The sequence below is a fragment of the Epinephelus fuscoguttatus genome, linkage group LG13, assembly GCF_011397635.1.
Source record: "Epinephelus fuscoguttatus linkage group LG13, E.fuscoguttatus.final_Chr_v1".
Classification (NCBI taxonomy): domain Eukaryota; kingdom Metazoa; phylum Chordata; class Actinopteri; order Perciformes; family Serranidae; genus Epinephelus; species Epinephelus fuscoguttatus.
The window spans coordinates 41,386,415-41,403,169 of NC_064764.1; the positions used below are offsets into that span (position 1 = coordinate 41,386,415).

Below are 16,755 nucleotides of genomic sequence, written 5' to 3' on the forward strand. Positions count from 1 at the left end.
CTCTACCTCTGTGTCATCCTGCACAGATACAAACTGTTCCCCAACTGCGTCCCCACTTTCGGTTTCCGCCACATCCTCTCACTGACGGACAAAGTGGACCGCTTTAACGAGGAGGTGCAGAAGCAGATGGTGTCTCGCAACCGGGACGCACCAGAGGGCGGATTTGACGCCATCCTGCAGGCTGCTGTTTGTAAGGTGACGTGTCTCATTTCTTAATCTGTGTTCTTATAGACGCTGACATCCAGCAGCTACTGAGGGGTCTTTATTTTGAGATTCCTTGACTGCCCCCGACTGCTGAGTGACAGCACACGTTTGGTTCAGATGGAGGGGGAAGCCGCTGTGGAACTACTGAGATGCCCCCGTGACAAGCGTCTGGCCTATTTGCCTGTTAATTAAAAGCACCGGGGGGATGGACAGGAAGTGCAGTCTGGTGCAGCTGGTTAAACATGAGGACGAGTCACTCGCAGGCCCAGTCATATCCCTGTTTTCCTCTCCCAATGTAATTGTTTTCTACAGGAAGAGAATGACTCCCTGCGAGCAGCTCCTGCCTTGTAATTTACTCGTGCTGCACTATTTCAAACGCTCACTGGTCAGGAGGGAGGGCCGGGTCCATCCACAGGCCCCATTGATCCTGGCTGGTCCTGGTCTTATTTTTAAATCTAAGTCCATTTAGGAGTTTAATGTGCAGGTTATCATGTGAATATGACTTAAAATAAACTAATTTATTGTGTGTAAAAAAAGAAAAGTACTTACTTAATTTGAGAAAAAGACAAGCTGACTCACTGTCACACAAATGTTCATTTTTATGTGTGCGTGCTGGCAACAGCTATAGCTGGATGCATTATGTTTTTTGGGTTTTCTGTCCATCCGTCTAACTCCTGTGAACAGTATCTCTCAAGAACACCTTTAGGGAATTTTCCTGTAATGTGGCACAAATGTCTACCTGGATGTCAGGATGAACTGATTAGATTAAGGCAGTCGAAGGCTTGTTCAACCAACAATAACCCTTCTGTTTTCACTCCTTTAAGGGTCATTCTGACTGATGTTAATGTAAAATATGCAATACCGTGAAACCGTGATATTTTCTGAGATGATTATCAAACCATGAAAATCCCATACTGTTGCAACCCTAATTTGGCACAAACATCCACTTGGACTGAAGGATGAAGTGATTAGATTTTGGTGGTCAAAGGTCACTGTGATCTTGTGGCTGTCTCATTCTCATGAGCCCAATACCTCCGAAGCCTCTTGAGGGATTTTCTTTTTATTTTTTTTTAATTTATTAATAAACAAACAAACAGACAATCAGATATACAGGCAAGCAAACAAACAAACAGACAAAACAAACACAAAGCAAACAAAACAACAGTAGACATCGAATATAAAAGAGGGAGGAAGGGAATAGGACAAAATTATATTCATGGCAGAATAAGAGAGAAAGAAAAAAGAAAAACTTATTAGTGACGTGTTAGGCTGTATGCATGTGAGGAGATGTGTGTGTCTGTGTGTGTGTGCGCACTTGTGTGTGATCATATATAGTTATGTTTTGTATTTTTATTTTATTTTATTTTATAGGGACAATGCAGTTAACATAGTTTCAATACAAAGCATGAATCTGATGTGCTGCATATAGAGTTATAGCTACAGCTAATTTTCAACTCCTGTCCCTAGTTGGGCTTTTAAACAAATACAACATACAAAATCACAATCCTCTAAAAATACAATATACAAATACCCTATACAAAAACAAGTACAACCTATCCTATAGAATTAAGTTCAAAATAATCGCAACTCTAAACAAAATAGAATAAACTTACAAACCAATACAATATACAAAATACCCTGTACAAATAATCCTGTACAAATAAAACTTAGACTACAAGGGTTAAGTTTAAAATCATCACAAATCTAAACAACAATAATAAGGAGAAAAATAAATAAATAAGTAAATAAATAAATTAAAAAAAAAAAAAATCTTACAAATGTATTATCTGTTTATGTTAGAAATAATGGAATCAGTGTAGGTTCATGTACTGAAGATGCTATGGATTGTGTGGTGCTGATTGTGTGGGAGTCAGGCATCTATAGAAATCAATTTGTTGATAAATGAGGACCAGATTTTGTTGAAACGGGGTATGTTGTGATTAACTGATGCAGACATTTTTTCAATTGAAATTTTATCTATTAATAAGTTCTTCCAGTGGGTTATGTTCAGTTGATTTCTTGTTTTCCAGTTTAGGAGGATTGTTTTCTTGGCAACAGCTAGGGCTGTGAACAGTGTAGTTTGATACGATTATTTAGTTGTGGAGTTGGCATGTCTCCTAAGATGCAAAGTTGGGGGGATAGAAGGATGCGGCAGCCCAGTGTGTGTAATAAGTGATCTGTGACTTGAACCCACAATTGCCTAACTGATGTGCAATACCAGAAAGCGTGTATATAGTTGTCGGTGGTGTTTTGTGTGCAATGAGTGCATTGGTCTGATGTACTGAATCCCATTTTACGTAACCTTTCTCCTGTATAATGTGTCCTGTGGTTAACCTTGAATTGAATGAGCTGTAGATTTGGGATTTTACAATGAGTGAAGTTATTTTTGCAGATTTGGTGCCAGAAGTCTGAGTTGGGAGTGATGGAGAGATCCTGTTCCCACTTTGAAACTGGGAGAGAAATAGAAGTGTCGGTATTGATTAGAAATCTATATATCTTTGAGAGTAATTTGTTAGAGCCAGAAATCTTTACAAAATCGTCTATGACAGTGGTTTGATCCTGAGTACTGAATGTGTTGTTAAGTTTTGGGAGAATGTTCGACTTAAGCTGTAAACACTGGAGGTATTGACTATTACTGATGCTGGATGTCTGGATTAATTGTTGAAAACTGATAATTTTGGATTCCTGAATGATATGGTGGAGATGTGTGATACCTTTATCTTTCCATGATGTGAAGTTTAATGGTTTCCTATTTATTGTAAAATCTGGGTTGTCCCATAATGGTGGATGAATGGATGGTGCAACTGTGGAGCTTTTAATGCAAAAGAGTTTCCACCAAGCTGTCAGAGCTGAGGCTATGGAAATACTTTGAAAACAGGTGTGATATTTAATTGTTTGACTGATGAATGGGAGATCTGAAAGATTTATAGTGATGCATAGTGCCTGCTCAGTTTCTAACCAGTGTGAATCAAAATCTGAAGGGTGAGCCATTGTTTTAAGTATTTTAGTATAAAGTTCAAAGTTTGGTGCTTCTAATCCTCCCTGAGTGTTGGGTTTCTGTAATGTTTTAAGCTTTATATGGGGTGTTTTATTTTTCCAGTAAAACTGTGATATTGCTGTATTGAGAGAATTGAGCCAGGGTGGATTTGGAAGGGTAGGGATCATAGCAAATAAATAATTAATTTTTGGAAGGACTGACATTTTTATGGTTGAAATTCTTTCTAAAAGTGAAATGGGAAGTTTTGTCCAATGATTGAGGTTGATTGATTTGAGTATGTATTGATTTGAGTAATGGTGTGTAATTTAGATTGAACAGCTCTGACAGCTTGGGGGATATATTTAATATTTCCTATGGGGAGATGAAACTGTGAGGTGAGGGCTGCCACATCCCTTGAGGGATTTTCTCAAATTTGGCACAAACGTCTACCCAGACTGAAGGATGAGCTGATTAGAATTTGGTGGTCAAAGGTCACTGTGACCTCACAAAAAATGATTTTGGCCATAACTCAAGAATTCATATGCCCTCATGACAAAACAGACATTTGGTCCACTAATCTTGGGTGTTGACCTTGAAGCTGTGCTGATTTTACAGACCATCTGTGATGTCGTGTTGAAGACGTGTGTGAATCGTCCATGTTTTAGAACTTGTAGCTTCTTTGCAGCAGCGTCCATATTTGAAGCATCATCTACTGTCATGGCTCCATATGAGTCTGGACAGACATGGATGTAAACTGTAACTGCAACTTGACTGGTTTCGAGGAGGGTTATAGCCTCGAGGCTGTAATTCTAGTTTAACATTTGAAGCCTCTGTTGAGGTTTTTGTTGTTTCTGTCTGTCATCCTAAAAAAAGTTGAACAAAATCATTAGTTAAAGTGAGCTAGTCTTTTTTTGTCATTAAATCGATGTTCTTTGGTAATTAATGGTGCTGTTAGACCGGCTCATTAACACAGGTGCATGTTTCCCTTTGTGTAGAACAAGCTGGAGAGCAAAGTTTGTTTTGTTTTTACTGCAGTGAAAATGTTGTTACAAAAGGCTTAACAGATATGGACAACAGCAGAATATTTTGATAGTTAAAAAAGTTAGTGAATTTTGGGAATGATAACATCGATCTTTTTTCAATTAACTTTGACTTTTGGACTTGACAACACTCTGGAGTTACTGGAAATGTTTGGAATCTAACTCTACAAACAGAATAGTACTGATAATATTAATGTGGCGTAATCTTTATCTGCAGCTGTGCCGATAAAAACAGGGTTTCAACAGAATGAATAGACATGAAAAAACAAAACTGCACTGTATTTGAAAGTCAGCATTCTAACTGGAGCTTAAAACTTTCCAGTAAACATGTTTAATGCACATGCTTTGTCCATGAGTTGAACCCACTTTATCTCCTTGCAACATAATTGCTTCCCTCAATAACAGGAAGTAGTCACTGGTGTGTTTAAAGCTTAACCTTCTCACACACAACTTAAATTTGTGGTGCTGAGTGAGGCCTATGATGGGGGCATGATTCATGGCTCCTTTGTACAGAAGGTTCAGGGGACGTATTGAACAAAAGAATGACAGAGTCCCTCTCATCAGTGGCTGTAACGTCATGTTTCTGAAGCGGCGTGCGTTAGTCAGCACTCTGTCAAACGCTCACTCTGCTGTAGGCTGTTGTTTCCTATTGATAACCAGCCTGCAGTAGAAAACTCTGGCTGCTGATACACTCTCACTGTGTGTGTGTGAGTGTGTTTGCATCAGTGGTTTTCAAGCTTGTGGAAAATATTGATGAGTTTTAGTTAAATGCCGGTAGAAGCCAGAATATGAAGCCGTTTACTGATGTGTTTATGTTGTTGAGAGCTGGAAAGAGTTGATTGAGAGACAGTTGATGAGGTGAATAATTGTTTCAGTCATTCTGTAGGCAAATAAGTCAAACATTTGCTTCTTCAGCGTGTGAATTTGATGCTTTTGTTCATCACGCATGATAATAAACTGAATAGCTTTGTATTTGTGGTCTGTGGCTGGATAAAACACCACTGTAAGATGTCACCTTGAGCTATAAGAAAGACACAGGACATGTTCCACTATTCTTCTGACATTTAATGACCAAACGATGAATCGAGGATGTAACAGTTGTTTCTGTCGTCTGTAGTTGGAATGCTCTCCTCACATGCTGACTCTAGCAATGCTGCTACTGCTAATAATCAAACCTAATAATAGTACCAAGGTTATATTAAATTCTCTGCACAGACAAGAAGGGTACATAAAACATCTGCTCTGCTGTAAACAGGAGGAGATTGGTTGGAGAAAGGAGGCCTACCACCTGCTGGTGTTCGCCACAGACGACGTGCCTCACCTCGCCCTGGACGGCCGACTGGGAGGCCTCGTCCAGCCCCACGATGGACGCTGTCACCTCAATGAAAAGAACGAGTACAGCGCCTCCACACAGATGGTAAGACGAGCTGCTCCCTCTGTTATTTGACTCTCAAACAAAGCAATGTTTAATATCAGAGGTGGGTTAAAGACCCCTCCACTGGGGCATAGGTGGCTTAGTGGTAGAGCAGGCGCCCCATGTACAAGGCTGTTGCCGCAGCGGCCTGGGTTCGACTCCAGCCTGTGGCCCTTTGCTGCATGTCACTCCCTTTCTCTCTCCCCCTTTCACGCTTGTCTGTCCTATCAAATAAAGGCTAAAAAAATGTTTATCAGTGTAGACAGTTTAGGTGTGAGCTGCAGAGTGTTGCAGATATGGCCCGTAGAGATGTCTGATTTCTTTCCAGTATAACAGAACTAGTTGACACTCATCAGTGGCTCTTTACAGAAATCATGACCTGGTTACTCAAGATAATCCACAGACCTTGTTGCTGCAGTTTCATGTAGGAACTATTTTCTTTCTACTGAACTACACCTGCCAACCGAAGCACTTCAGAGAAGGAAGTGTGCATCTACTCAGGAGTGAGAGGCTCGTACTCATGTGCAAGAAAGTAGAAAGAAAATAGTTCCTGCATGAAACTCTCTATGTCAATGCCTGTGTGTGTTTTTGCCACTTTGAGCTCCGCAAGCTGAAGTCATTTAGTTCTGTTATACTGGAGAGAAGTCAGACATCTATACGGCCGATATCTCCAACACTCTGCAGCTCACACCAGAACTGTCTAGATCAGAGGTGTCAAACATACGGCCCAGGGTCCAGTCCGGCCCACTGGATGACTCTGCACACCTAATAGTGATGCACTTGTGACGACGAAGAGGTGCCAGGTTTCAGGAGCAAGTTAAACACTGAGTAGCTTTCTTCATTCATCCTCTCCTTCATAGGCTTTTCCATACTGACCAGAATACAGCTCTTTTCTGTCACTTCAGTTTGGTGATCACGACACAGAAGGGGAAATGTATGGAAAAATGCAGCGAGTAGTAGACTGTGGAAAAACTGTTGAAATTGCATTTATGCTTCTGAAAACATCACAGCGTGTGTTTACAGCGTTTAGCATTTTTTTAAATTAACTTAATTAAACCAAAAAAAAAGGAGAAAATTGGAGGTGTTTGTTATTTTTAGGATATTATGCAATGGTTTCACTGGTCAGGCCCACCTGCGATCAATCACACTGTATGTGGCCTGTGAACTAAAATTAGTTTGACACCCCTGATCTAGACTGATAAACAGCTCCACAGGTCAAACGAAAACTATGTATTTTTGATTATGGGGTGAACTGTCCCTTTAAGAGAGAAATACGAGCAGTGTTATTTAAGCAACATGATCCATTAACCAGTGTAACATTTGAATGAGCTGGAATTATGTAGATCTTACAGCAGCTTTGAATCCTCTGAGTTCAAATCTGGACTTTACTGTAACACACACACACACACACACACACACACACACACACACACACACTGTAACACACGTTCCCATAGCTGAATAAAGCTCAGGTACTTTTCCGTACAAAACCCAGCTGTGAATGGACACTGGAATTTTCAGTGTTTACCCAAAGAATGACTAAGAGGTCTGTGTTATTCGTTGAACCTGCTTCCTTCTCTGATGACAAAGCTTTGTATGATTGCTTGTTCACCTTTTATGGATTTCTGGCTCTACTTGGCTCCTGTCCAACCACAGATTACTGGATCTGAGTGCATTCAGTGTCTGATGTGTTTGATAATCCGTCTTTATGTCAAAGAAAGACTCGAGTGAGTTCAGCTGAAGTAAAATAGTTATTTAACCCGACAACTTGAAAAGGAACACATGCTTATTAATAGCAGCAGTCTGCGGTGGTTGCTGCCGAGGGAAGGGCCAGTGCAAACGGCCACACCTGGAGGCTGCCAGTAAAACCACACAATGCACTGCTGACCTGTCAACACACGGCAGAAAGGTACAAAGATTCCTCTTTGAGAACTTTGGCCCACATTTTCCACCAGACTCTTCCAGCTGGTACCATATGATCTGATCTGAGTGTCATTGTCAATCAGGAGCCAGTGGATTTTTTTGTTGGATGCAGCAAAAGCTCACAAAGAAAGTTTTACTCACATGATGCAGTTACACAGTGTCTGAAGATGTCGGAGCGCTGATGCTATAAACATGGATCAATATCATGTGGACAGCACTGAGCTCCCACAGCAGAGTCACCAGGAGAAACTGTGGCATTGACCATTTCTGCAAACCACAAATATTTAACATTTGTGTGTTTCATACGGATCATATCAGCATCAGCAGTGTATGAGCTGACTTTGTCATCAGGACATCTAGACGAGACGCCTGCCAAGCTGCAGACCACTGTTCAAGTCCGACAAACAACAAAACTGGTTGTTGTGTAGTGACCCATGTGCTTTTGCAGCGGCTTTTCAGCCCTCAAACATGGGTGTTTGTGAGTGACCTGTCACTGTGTTTACGGCAGCTTTTCAGCCCCTTATCATGGTTTTTTTTTTAGGGACCTGTGGCTCTTTCAAGTGGCTTTTTCTCTGTCAGACAAGAGTGTTTGTTAGGGACGTGTCACTGTGTTTCCAGCAGGTTTTCAGCCCTTAAACATGGGTTTTTTAGTGAGTCATGGTTTTTCTTTAAAGTGTGTTTTATGAATCCTGAGCTGTGTTTTAAACTGCTTTTCTGCCCTTAATAGAGAGTGTTTTTTGGGAACCTGTCACTGTGTTTCCTGCAGCTTTACAGCCCTAAACATGTTTTTTTTTTTTTTTTTTTTTCCAAGTGGCTTTTTCATCCTCAAGCAAGGGTATTTTTAGGGACCCAAGACTGTTTTTCCAGTGGTTTTTCTGCCCCCAATCATGGGTTTTTTTAGGGACCCATGGCTCTTTTAAGTGGCTTTTTCTCTGTCAGACAAGAGTATTTGTTAGGGACGTGTCACTGTGTTTCCAGCAGGTTTTCTGCCCTTAATGATGGGTTTTTTAGTGAGTCATGGTCTTTTTTTTTCAAGTGTTTTTTTTCTCCACCAAATTAGAGTGTTGTTTAGGAACTCATCACTGTGTCTCCACCAGATTTACAGTCACCAAATGTGGGTGTTTCTTAGGGACTCATCACTGTGTTTCCAGCAGCTTTTTAGCCTCCTAACATGGGTGTTTTTTTAGGAATCCCTAGCTGTGTTTCCTGCAGCTTTACAGTCATAAAAATGTTTTTTTCAAGTGGCTTTTTCATCCTCAAGCAAGGGTATTTTTAGGGACCCGTGACTGTGTTTCCAGTGGTTTTTCTGCCCCCAAGCATGGATGTTTTTTTTTTTTTTAGGAATCCCTCACTGTGTTTCCAGCGGCTTTTTAAAGTTAAAGTTAAGCTCTCACTATGTTTCCTTTGGCTTTTCTTTTTTAGTGGCTTGTCTGTGTTTTTCCAACGAGGATAGTGCCGTGAAAAGACCTTCTTGCTTTTTCACTGGGGATTGTCCCCCGAAAGCAGTTTTTTTTATGCCAAAACATGATCTTTCCTAAACCATAACTAAGTGGTTTGTGCCTAAACCTAACCACACATTAACCGCAGCATTGTTAAAGTGTTCAGTTTCAATGTATCCACCACATAATAACCTGTAACCATAATGTATCCAGGGTCTGCAGAAAAGTACAATGCCAGCATTTATTCAGGCGATTGGGTTGACTTTTCCGTTTGTTTTTCTGGTCTATTTTCCACTAAAAGCAGAATTTAAAAAATCCTGTGTCGAAACTCTGTTGTGAAAGGAGAGGATTTATTTTTGACCTCAGTCTTATTATGCCTGATACAGATCATTCAAGGGACACACTGTTCCATATTTCTGTTTCTGAGTAAGAACACTGGATGTCAGAGTTTGTTTCTTTTCCATTGTCCATCTGCAATAAGAATCTCAGTAGGAACGGAGCTGCATCCAGTGAAAATATCCACATCTCACAGTTTGATCTGGAACGTTGTCTTGATGCCAAAGAAGATGAAGATGAGCTCTCGTCTTAAAGGACATCAACCTTTAGTCTGGTGTCAGAGGGCCAGCAGTGCGATGTAAACACAAGAACTTCGACATCCGTTGGCGAGCTCCCTGACTGAACTCTACTTTATCTACAGACAGTATGTGTGGAGGAAAATACCCATAATGCCCTTTGCCACCTCTCTGTACAGGATTATCCCTCTCTGGCTCTTCTGGGGGAGAAACTGGCAGAAAATAACATCTTCCTCATCTTCGCTGTGACAAAACGGCTCTACGTTATTTATAAGGTATGTAGATTTTTATCTTAAAGGACACATACTTTTCCTATTAATGAAATATTTATGTAATTAATGCTGTATCTTATTTCCTTCAAAGAACTTTACTGCACTCATACCTGGAACCACCGTGGAAATCCTGGACCAGGACTCTAAGAATGTAATTCAGCTCATCGTGGCAGCTTATAATGTGAGTAAAGAAAAGTGTCTGTGTGTGATGTTTTCTGTTTATGTACGTGTGTGTGAGAGTGGAGTAACGACACAGAGGGGTTTGAGAAGAAAGATAAGATGAGGGGGAGGAAACGGGAGGGAAATTCTTTAAAGTCTTCCCACTACTGTGACACTCTTAATGAGCCTCCAGCTGACATGGGTGGCTGCACGCAAGCAGGATTTCTCATCTCGGTGGAGAGGAGAGAGCTAATTAGATTATTTAAAAATGCTGTGCATGTTTGTTCAGCCTCTCAAATGTGAGGATTTCTTGGAAAACATTTTTAAGTTTTGGACTGTTGGTCAGACAAAACAAAGAAGATGCCACAGTATAGCTAAGAAACTGTGGCGGACATTTTTCAATGTTTTCTAACAGTTTCTAGGATGATTGAAATTATTAAATGCTGCCCTGCTTTGGGACGTTTCGTTGAAGCTGGGATCAGCAAAAATCTTCTTCAGCCTCCTCCTGCAACTCCCACCTCTTTGTCCTAAGCCCCTCCCACCAGACCCACAGGTGTATGCACAGGCTTCATACAGTAACCCAGTGTTTCACATGCAGTGATTTATTTAATCACATTTTATTGCAGAGTTGTGTGCAGCTCATTCAGCCCCTCCTCGCCACTCTCTCACAGTTTATCAGACCACAAATGAGACGAGAATTAGCTGCTAGCCGCCTTACGGTCCCTCCACCTCGCTCCCCGCCACTGTGGAGTGATTCCCCGGGAGGAGAGCAGGAAGCAGCTTGAGAACCTGCCAACAAACCCCCAAGTGCCGGGTGTCACAGTAGGCTATTGGATAGCAGCAGTGCCAGGTCTAACCTGCGTAACGGCAGCAACAGAAAGTTTGCTGATCCGGCGAGGAGTTGAGGCTGCTCAGTCTGGGGCTTACTGGATTCGGGTTGCTGGGGCTGCTGACTGGGGGTCAGTCCCAAGAGTTGTTGCCCGCTCTCCTCATGACGAGGTGGTCTTAAGCCATGGGGAGCTTCACTTCACTGTGACTGGAAACTTACTTATAGTGATTTGAGGCTCTAGCTAACGTTAGCTACGTAAACTGTTCATTTATTGTCAGGCTCTCTGTTTGATCAGTCCGTCTTTCTTTTTTCGGATTGTTGCTCTGTAGTGTAGACAGTTGTTACCAATGATGGAATAGCAACTTTCTCTGCAGGATTCTCCACCATTGAATCAGGCTTTCATACACAGGACACTCATCAGCATTTGTAGAACAGCCAATAGGAACCCCTACTCTATGAAATGACGTGTGATTGGCCAAAGTCTCCTGTCACCGGCTAGATTGTCCAACGCCTAAAAACAGAGCCAAGAGGCGGTGCAGAGGTCTAGTTGTCTCTCAGTCCACTTGAATTATTATGCTCAAGTTTATGATGGAATTTTTGACACCAAAATCAAATTGCCTACCCTAGCTTTAATTAGTAAAAATAATATTATAAGTTCAAAGTTCAAAATCAAATCTTGATGAGTGGAACCAAAGAAATAAATTCATGCAAAGTAGTGTCAATACAATTTATGATCAACTGTTCTTTGAAACATTTTTTCTGAACAGAAGAAAGACGCAGAGAATTGGCAAAGTAATCTGTTGTAACCTGAACAGTGAAAACCAGCGACTAGTCTCTGCTTTAAAGACGTTATGGACTCCAAAGCAAAGGAATGAAGATGCAGAGATCAGTGGTACACTCATGTCTGTGGTCGTGTCACGACTGGTATATCACTTTATTAAAGGTTTTTATATGAGGGTGTGTTGAGTCTCAGCAGATGTTACTGCAGCAGTTTGGACTAATAAGTTGTGACTTAAAGCAGACAGTTTCAAAAATATTAATGTGTTGTGTTATTCTCTAGGCTGTCCCTCCTCTCTCCGTCTGAAGCCTCCTCTGACTGTCCATCTCATAAGATTTATTTTCATGTGTTTTCTGAAACCAAAGAAGTGCACTACGTGTCGTCAACCTTTCCCTAAATGTTTTCCTGTGTGGGTGTACAAATTTTTTCCTCGCCTCAGTCAGGAGGAACTGCATCTTGTTTTGGCCCGTGGCAGGGTATTCTGTGCGACAGAGTCACGTCTCAAACGCCAACTTGACACGCTCAGTGTGTGGGAGTTGGCCTGAATGAAGTGCTTTGACTCACAGCCTTATTAACATTCCAGCTGCCACATTATATCCACCGCTCTGTGTGCAGGACAGGCTTTGTCAAACACTGTGAGGTCACATTGTGTCACCAGCTCCTTTTTGCTTGAGCCTGATGGTGACACGAAGCCGCTCCTCGCTGTGATGGTGAGAAGGGTCAGAAAAGTGTAAGTGTGTGTGAGAGAGAGTGAATGAGGGCACCCAATCCTGATTTATCCTTGGCACGGTTACATCCAAGTAAATGTGCATGACTGACTGGGGGTCGGGTTTCATATGTTGCATAGAGCCACACGCAGCTGGCATTGCAAACAGCTGCGGTATTTCACATCCACACACATGCAACCTGCCTCGGTGCACAGCGCCTGCAGTATGGGTGAGATTAACTGTAAAACTGTGCCTAACCAAGGCAACACATTCCCCATGTTTCACTCTTTTCCACACTGTTACTCAACCAGAGTTACAGGCCTGAGAGGACACACTGAGGTGGGTTTTAATATAAATGTGTGTGTGGGAGGCATCGCATTAACACAGCTCTGATTTCAGGACGCTGGAAAATGTTCATGTGCACGAAATCCTCTGCTCGCTGCTGCAGAGAAGCCTCGGAGGATTTATTTTACCACGCAACAAAAGTTTTAAACCCCTGAGTCATTGACATGTACCAACAGTCTCTGTGTCCTCCCGGGTGTGTTCTCCTCAGAACATCCGCTCTAAAGTGGAGCTGTCAGTGTGGGATCACCCAGAGGACATCAGCCTTTCCTTCACCGCCACCTGCCAGGATGGACAGCCGCTGCCAGGCCTCAGGAAGTGTGCCGACTTGAAGATAGGAGACACTGTGAGTCCCTGTGCACGCTCCCCTCTCCACCTCACCTCACATTATTAATGTTTCATGCATCCTGTGTCACTGAGGAGTCATGAGCAGCCTTGTTGTCTTTACCTGCACCATTTTATAACACTGTGGCGTTACAAACTTTATCAGCTGCTTTATAATCTTAAATGGTCATCTCAGTAATTTCTGGAGCCTATTTTTCTATGTTTTTGTGTCTGAGTGACTCATGGGAACAGCATTTTTGAATTGGTCCAATATTGAGGGAAACTGCTGCAGCCATCGCAGCATTAATGGGCAAAGTCGCTCCATTAATTTATGTCCAGTGTTTTGTCACTGACAGGCTCAGATTGTTATTCTAAGTGTCTGACAACATTATGGAGAGGATCCCTACAGAGATAGAGCTTGAATTGATGGTGCAAACGTACCTTGAGTGGTGACATCGCAGCTGGTTTTGCTGCTCCTGCTGCAGCCCTCTCACTCAGTAGTGGACCAATATGAAAATAATTGTTCCCATTAATCACTTAGACACATAAACATGAGAATATAGAGTCCAGGTTTAAAAATACAGACGTTACCTTTTTAAGGAGATGATTTCTTGTGTTGATGATCATCTGAAAGTTAACTGTCACACACATTCAGCTTTTGATTGTGACTCACGAGCTGTTTAAGCTACAGCAGATTACTTTAAAACCATCACACACTCATGTGACTTTTTAATGTAAATAATGGTGCTGTTTTGTGTAAATAATTTTGCCTGTATTATTATCAGTACATTCAAAAACAGGCGCCTTTATATGACACATTCAGAGCAGTGTGTGTAGCACAGCTGAGGGCAGGTGGAAGTCTTTGTTTGAGACTTTACTATCTGAGAGGTTGCTGATTCAAGCAGTTGCAGGTAGTGATTTCCTGTAAGAAATCTTTGAGGTTGGTACTGTCAGGCGCACATATTCCCCTCATGTGTGCAGATGTAAAAGAAAAGGTGTCTCTGTGTGAATTCCATGACCTGCAGCATGTGGTGTTGATCTGAGAGGTTGAGCTATGGGTTATGGGAAGTTTAAGTGTTGAGTTGTAATTGTTAGAGAGGAAACTATTTTTTTCTGCAGCTTTAAACTTTGTGTTTCATGTTAGTGTTTTGTATGCAGCAGAGATATTTTGCTATGGAAACGACTTCAGCTGTGCTCAGGAGGTTTGGTAAAAAAAAGTCTTCATATGTGTCAGTACAGATCTTCATCATGCAGGTGAAGACAGTACGGAACAGATGAGACGACACAGAATGATCTGATCCTCACTGCTGGAGAGTCTGTCACAAGACTCAATGATATCTCTTTGTCTAGGTGAAGGCTGCAGGTGTCAGTCAGGGGTCAATCAGGTGTCAGTCAGGGGTCAGTCAGGGGTCAGTCAGGTGTCAGGACGCAGCCAAAGGTTGTTGTATTGATCAGACCTTTTCTTTACAGAGATTTATGCTTTATAGAGCTGCAGTTCTTCTTCAGGGTGACCACAGGTCCTTAAGATGTATTTAATTGTCTTGAATTAAGATAATATGGGTCTTAAATGTTTATTAGTCACGTCACTATAAGAATTTCGGGTGTTGGAGCGACGGGAACTTCATTTTAACAGGACGGAAACACAACACCTGACGCTGATCATGCAGTGTTAAACTAAGGCCTCAGCAGCCTGCCTGTTAGTTCATTTTCTTTTTGTGTTAAGCACGCATTTAACGGTAAGGAGAATATTTTCACTTTTGATGTATGTTTCCATCTCAAGTTTGGTTTTAACTTTCATTTACAGTGGTCTTTAAAAGGTTGTAAAAGTCTCACAATTAACTCATTCATACCTGTAAACCCTAAATTATCATTCAAATATCTTTATTGATTTTACATTCTAACGATCACAGCAGTGCTCAGTCACGTGGAACATAAAGGCAGATAGTTGCCAGACGTTACAGACCGTCAGTGGAATACATGACATAAATAAAAAAGTAAGAAATAAATACAATTCAAATAACTAAATACATGGAAATATAAAAAAGCGACTTTTTTGTCTGCCTGTGTGTCCTTGTATCAGTCTGTGCCCCCTCTCTAAATTCAGAGGTATTTGCATGTCCGTGAACACAGCACAGGCAAAACTTGTCTTTTTCCCCTCAGCAGCAGTTTGAGGAGTTTTGAGTTGCCGGGTGGATAATTGATCAGTCGATCAGATCAGAGCTGATCAGATCAGATTGATGGATGACAGGAGCAGCTGTTTGTGTGTATAAGCAAACCTTTAGACCTGCTGCTCTGCTGCTCCATCTGTGCAGCAACTAATAACCGAACAGTACATATATATCCAACAGCACACCCATTAATGATACAGCTCCAAAAATAGCAAATCAAAAAGTAGCGGCAGACGTTTAAATTGTGGCGATCTGCTTCAAATAAATGAATGTGTGTTAAACCCTGCAAGATAAGTCCATTTAGGAAGGTGGACAGTTAAAGCTTAGCTCTTATGAAATACATAAATGGCTCCAAATTCTCTCAAAGTTATCAGAGGAGTCACGTTTTGTAAATCTTTATTTCTCAAGTCTGACATGTTGCATCACCTCAGCCACTGAGTCCAACTCCTGCAGTGGAGAGGAATCAATCAGAGCTGACACAAGGATCAGTCTTGTACCTTTGAGTTTAGGTGCAGGATTATTGTTAAAGTTAAAGTATAAAGTTTATTATTTCAATTATTATTACTGCCAAATTCACCAACAATTGACAGAGATGTAAATATTGAGTGCATAAAAAAGTCTCAGATCTTTAACTGAAACCTGTGAAAAATGGGGAAAACAAATAAAAGTGTTTTGCATTTAAGTTTCTGTTCACATCTGGAAACATTTTAGAAAAGTTGCACTTTAGAGAAATGAAGGCATCACAGCACCTTGAACTGAATACAGCCACACTGGGCACACATTGAGGCTGACGCACCGCTCTAGGGATTTTCTCTAAATATTTTTATATGAATGAATGAATGAATTTAGAAATAGGTAATATTATATTTTTTGTTAAATTTGAAATTCATTCTAAAATATATTTCAGGTCGTGTCGTCCAGCATTAATCCTCCTGCTCTGCTCAGAGTGATAAAATAATCCCAGTCAGTGACTAAAGAAAGCGCAGGGTGACTTGGCCGCTCGGACAAACACCGTGTGACCTTTGGATCCTTATAGAGGGAGTTCCTGTCTGATGAACTCAAAGTGATATTAAAGGGATGGGCAGGTTATGTTTCACCTCATGGTAACCACAGAGAAAGTGTTAGCACTTGAGAGGAAGTGAAGACACAGTAGCGAAAGTCACAGTGAGACTGTGTGAGATTCACTTCAGGACACTACATTTATATTCTCTCCCAATCTGAACCAGTGTGCGTGTTGTTTCCTTCATGTGTAGTTTCCCTGATCTGTAAGTTGTCTTGATAACTCTTATCTCGATCTGAGAGGAGGAAAGACCCAATTATCATCACACAGCTCTGTTGGCAGAGACAGTTGAATATTTGCTCTCTTGCATCTCAGCTGGCTTCGATCAGCAGCAGATTCAGCTCTGGGAAACACTTTCAGTCTCCCCATCACTGTCCTCAGGCTGCGTTCACACCATCAGCAGTTCAGCAACAGTGTTGAACCTGGCTGACTTTCTGCCTCACAGTCATCAGGGCCGGCGATGAAGTCGATTTCTCCTCTGATATTTTCCCAGACTCATGGAAACTGACTCATTATTACAAACAGCTGTGCTATGTTTTGGTGTCGG

General features: G+C 41.5%; 1 protein-coding gene across 1 annotated transcript in view; it reads left to right on the plus strand.

The window, feature by feature from the left end:
* itgb5 (integrin, beta 5) overlaps positions 1 to 16,755 on the plus strand; it is a 73,547-nt gene that overhangs the window by 6,596 nt on the left and 50,196 nt on the right. Inside the window, exons 5-9 of the mRNA XM_049593500.1 lie at positions 27 to 195; positions 5,477 to 5,638; positions 9,749 to 9,844; positions 9,933 to 10,022; positions 12,868 to 13,002. Of these exons, the coding sequence (XP_049449457.1) occupies positions 27 to 195; positions 5,477 to 5,638; positions 9,749 to 9,844; positions 9,933 to 10,022; positions 12,868 to 13,002 (652 nt within the window). The remainder of the gene's footprint in view (positions 1 to 26; positions 196 to 5,476; positions 5,639 to 9,748; positions 9,845 to 9,932; positions 10,023 to 12,867; positions 13,003 to 16,755) is intronic.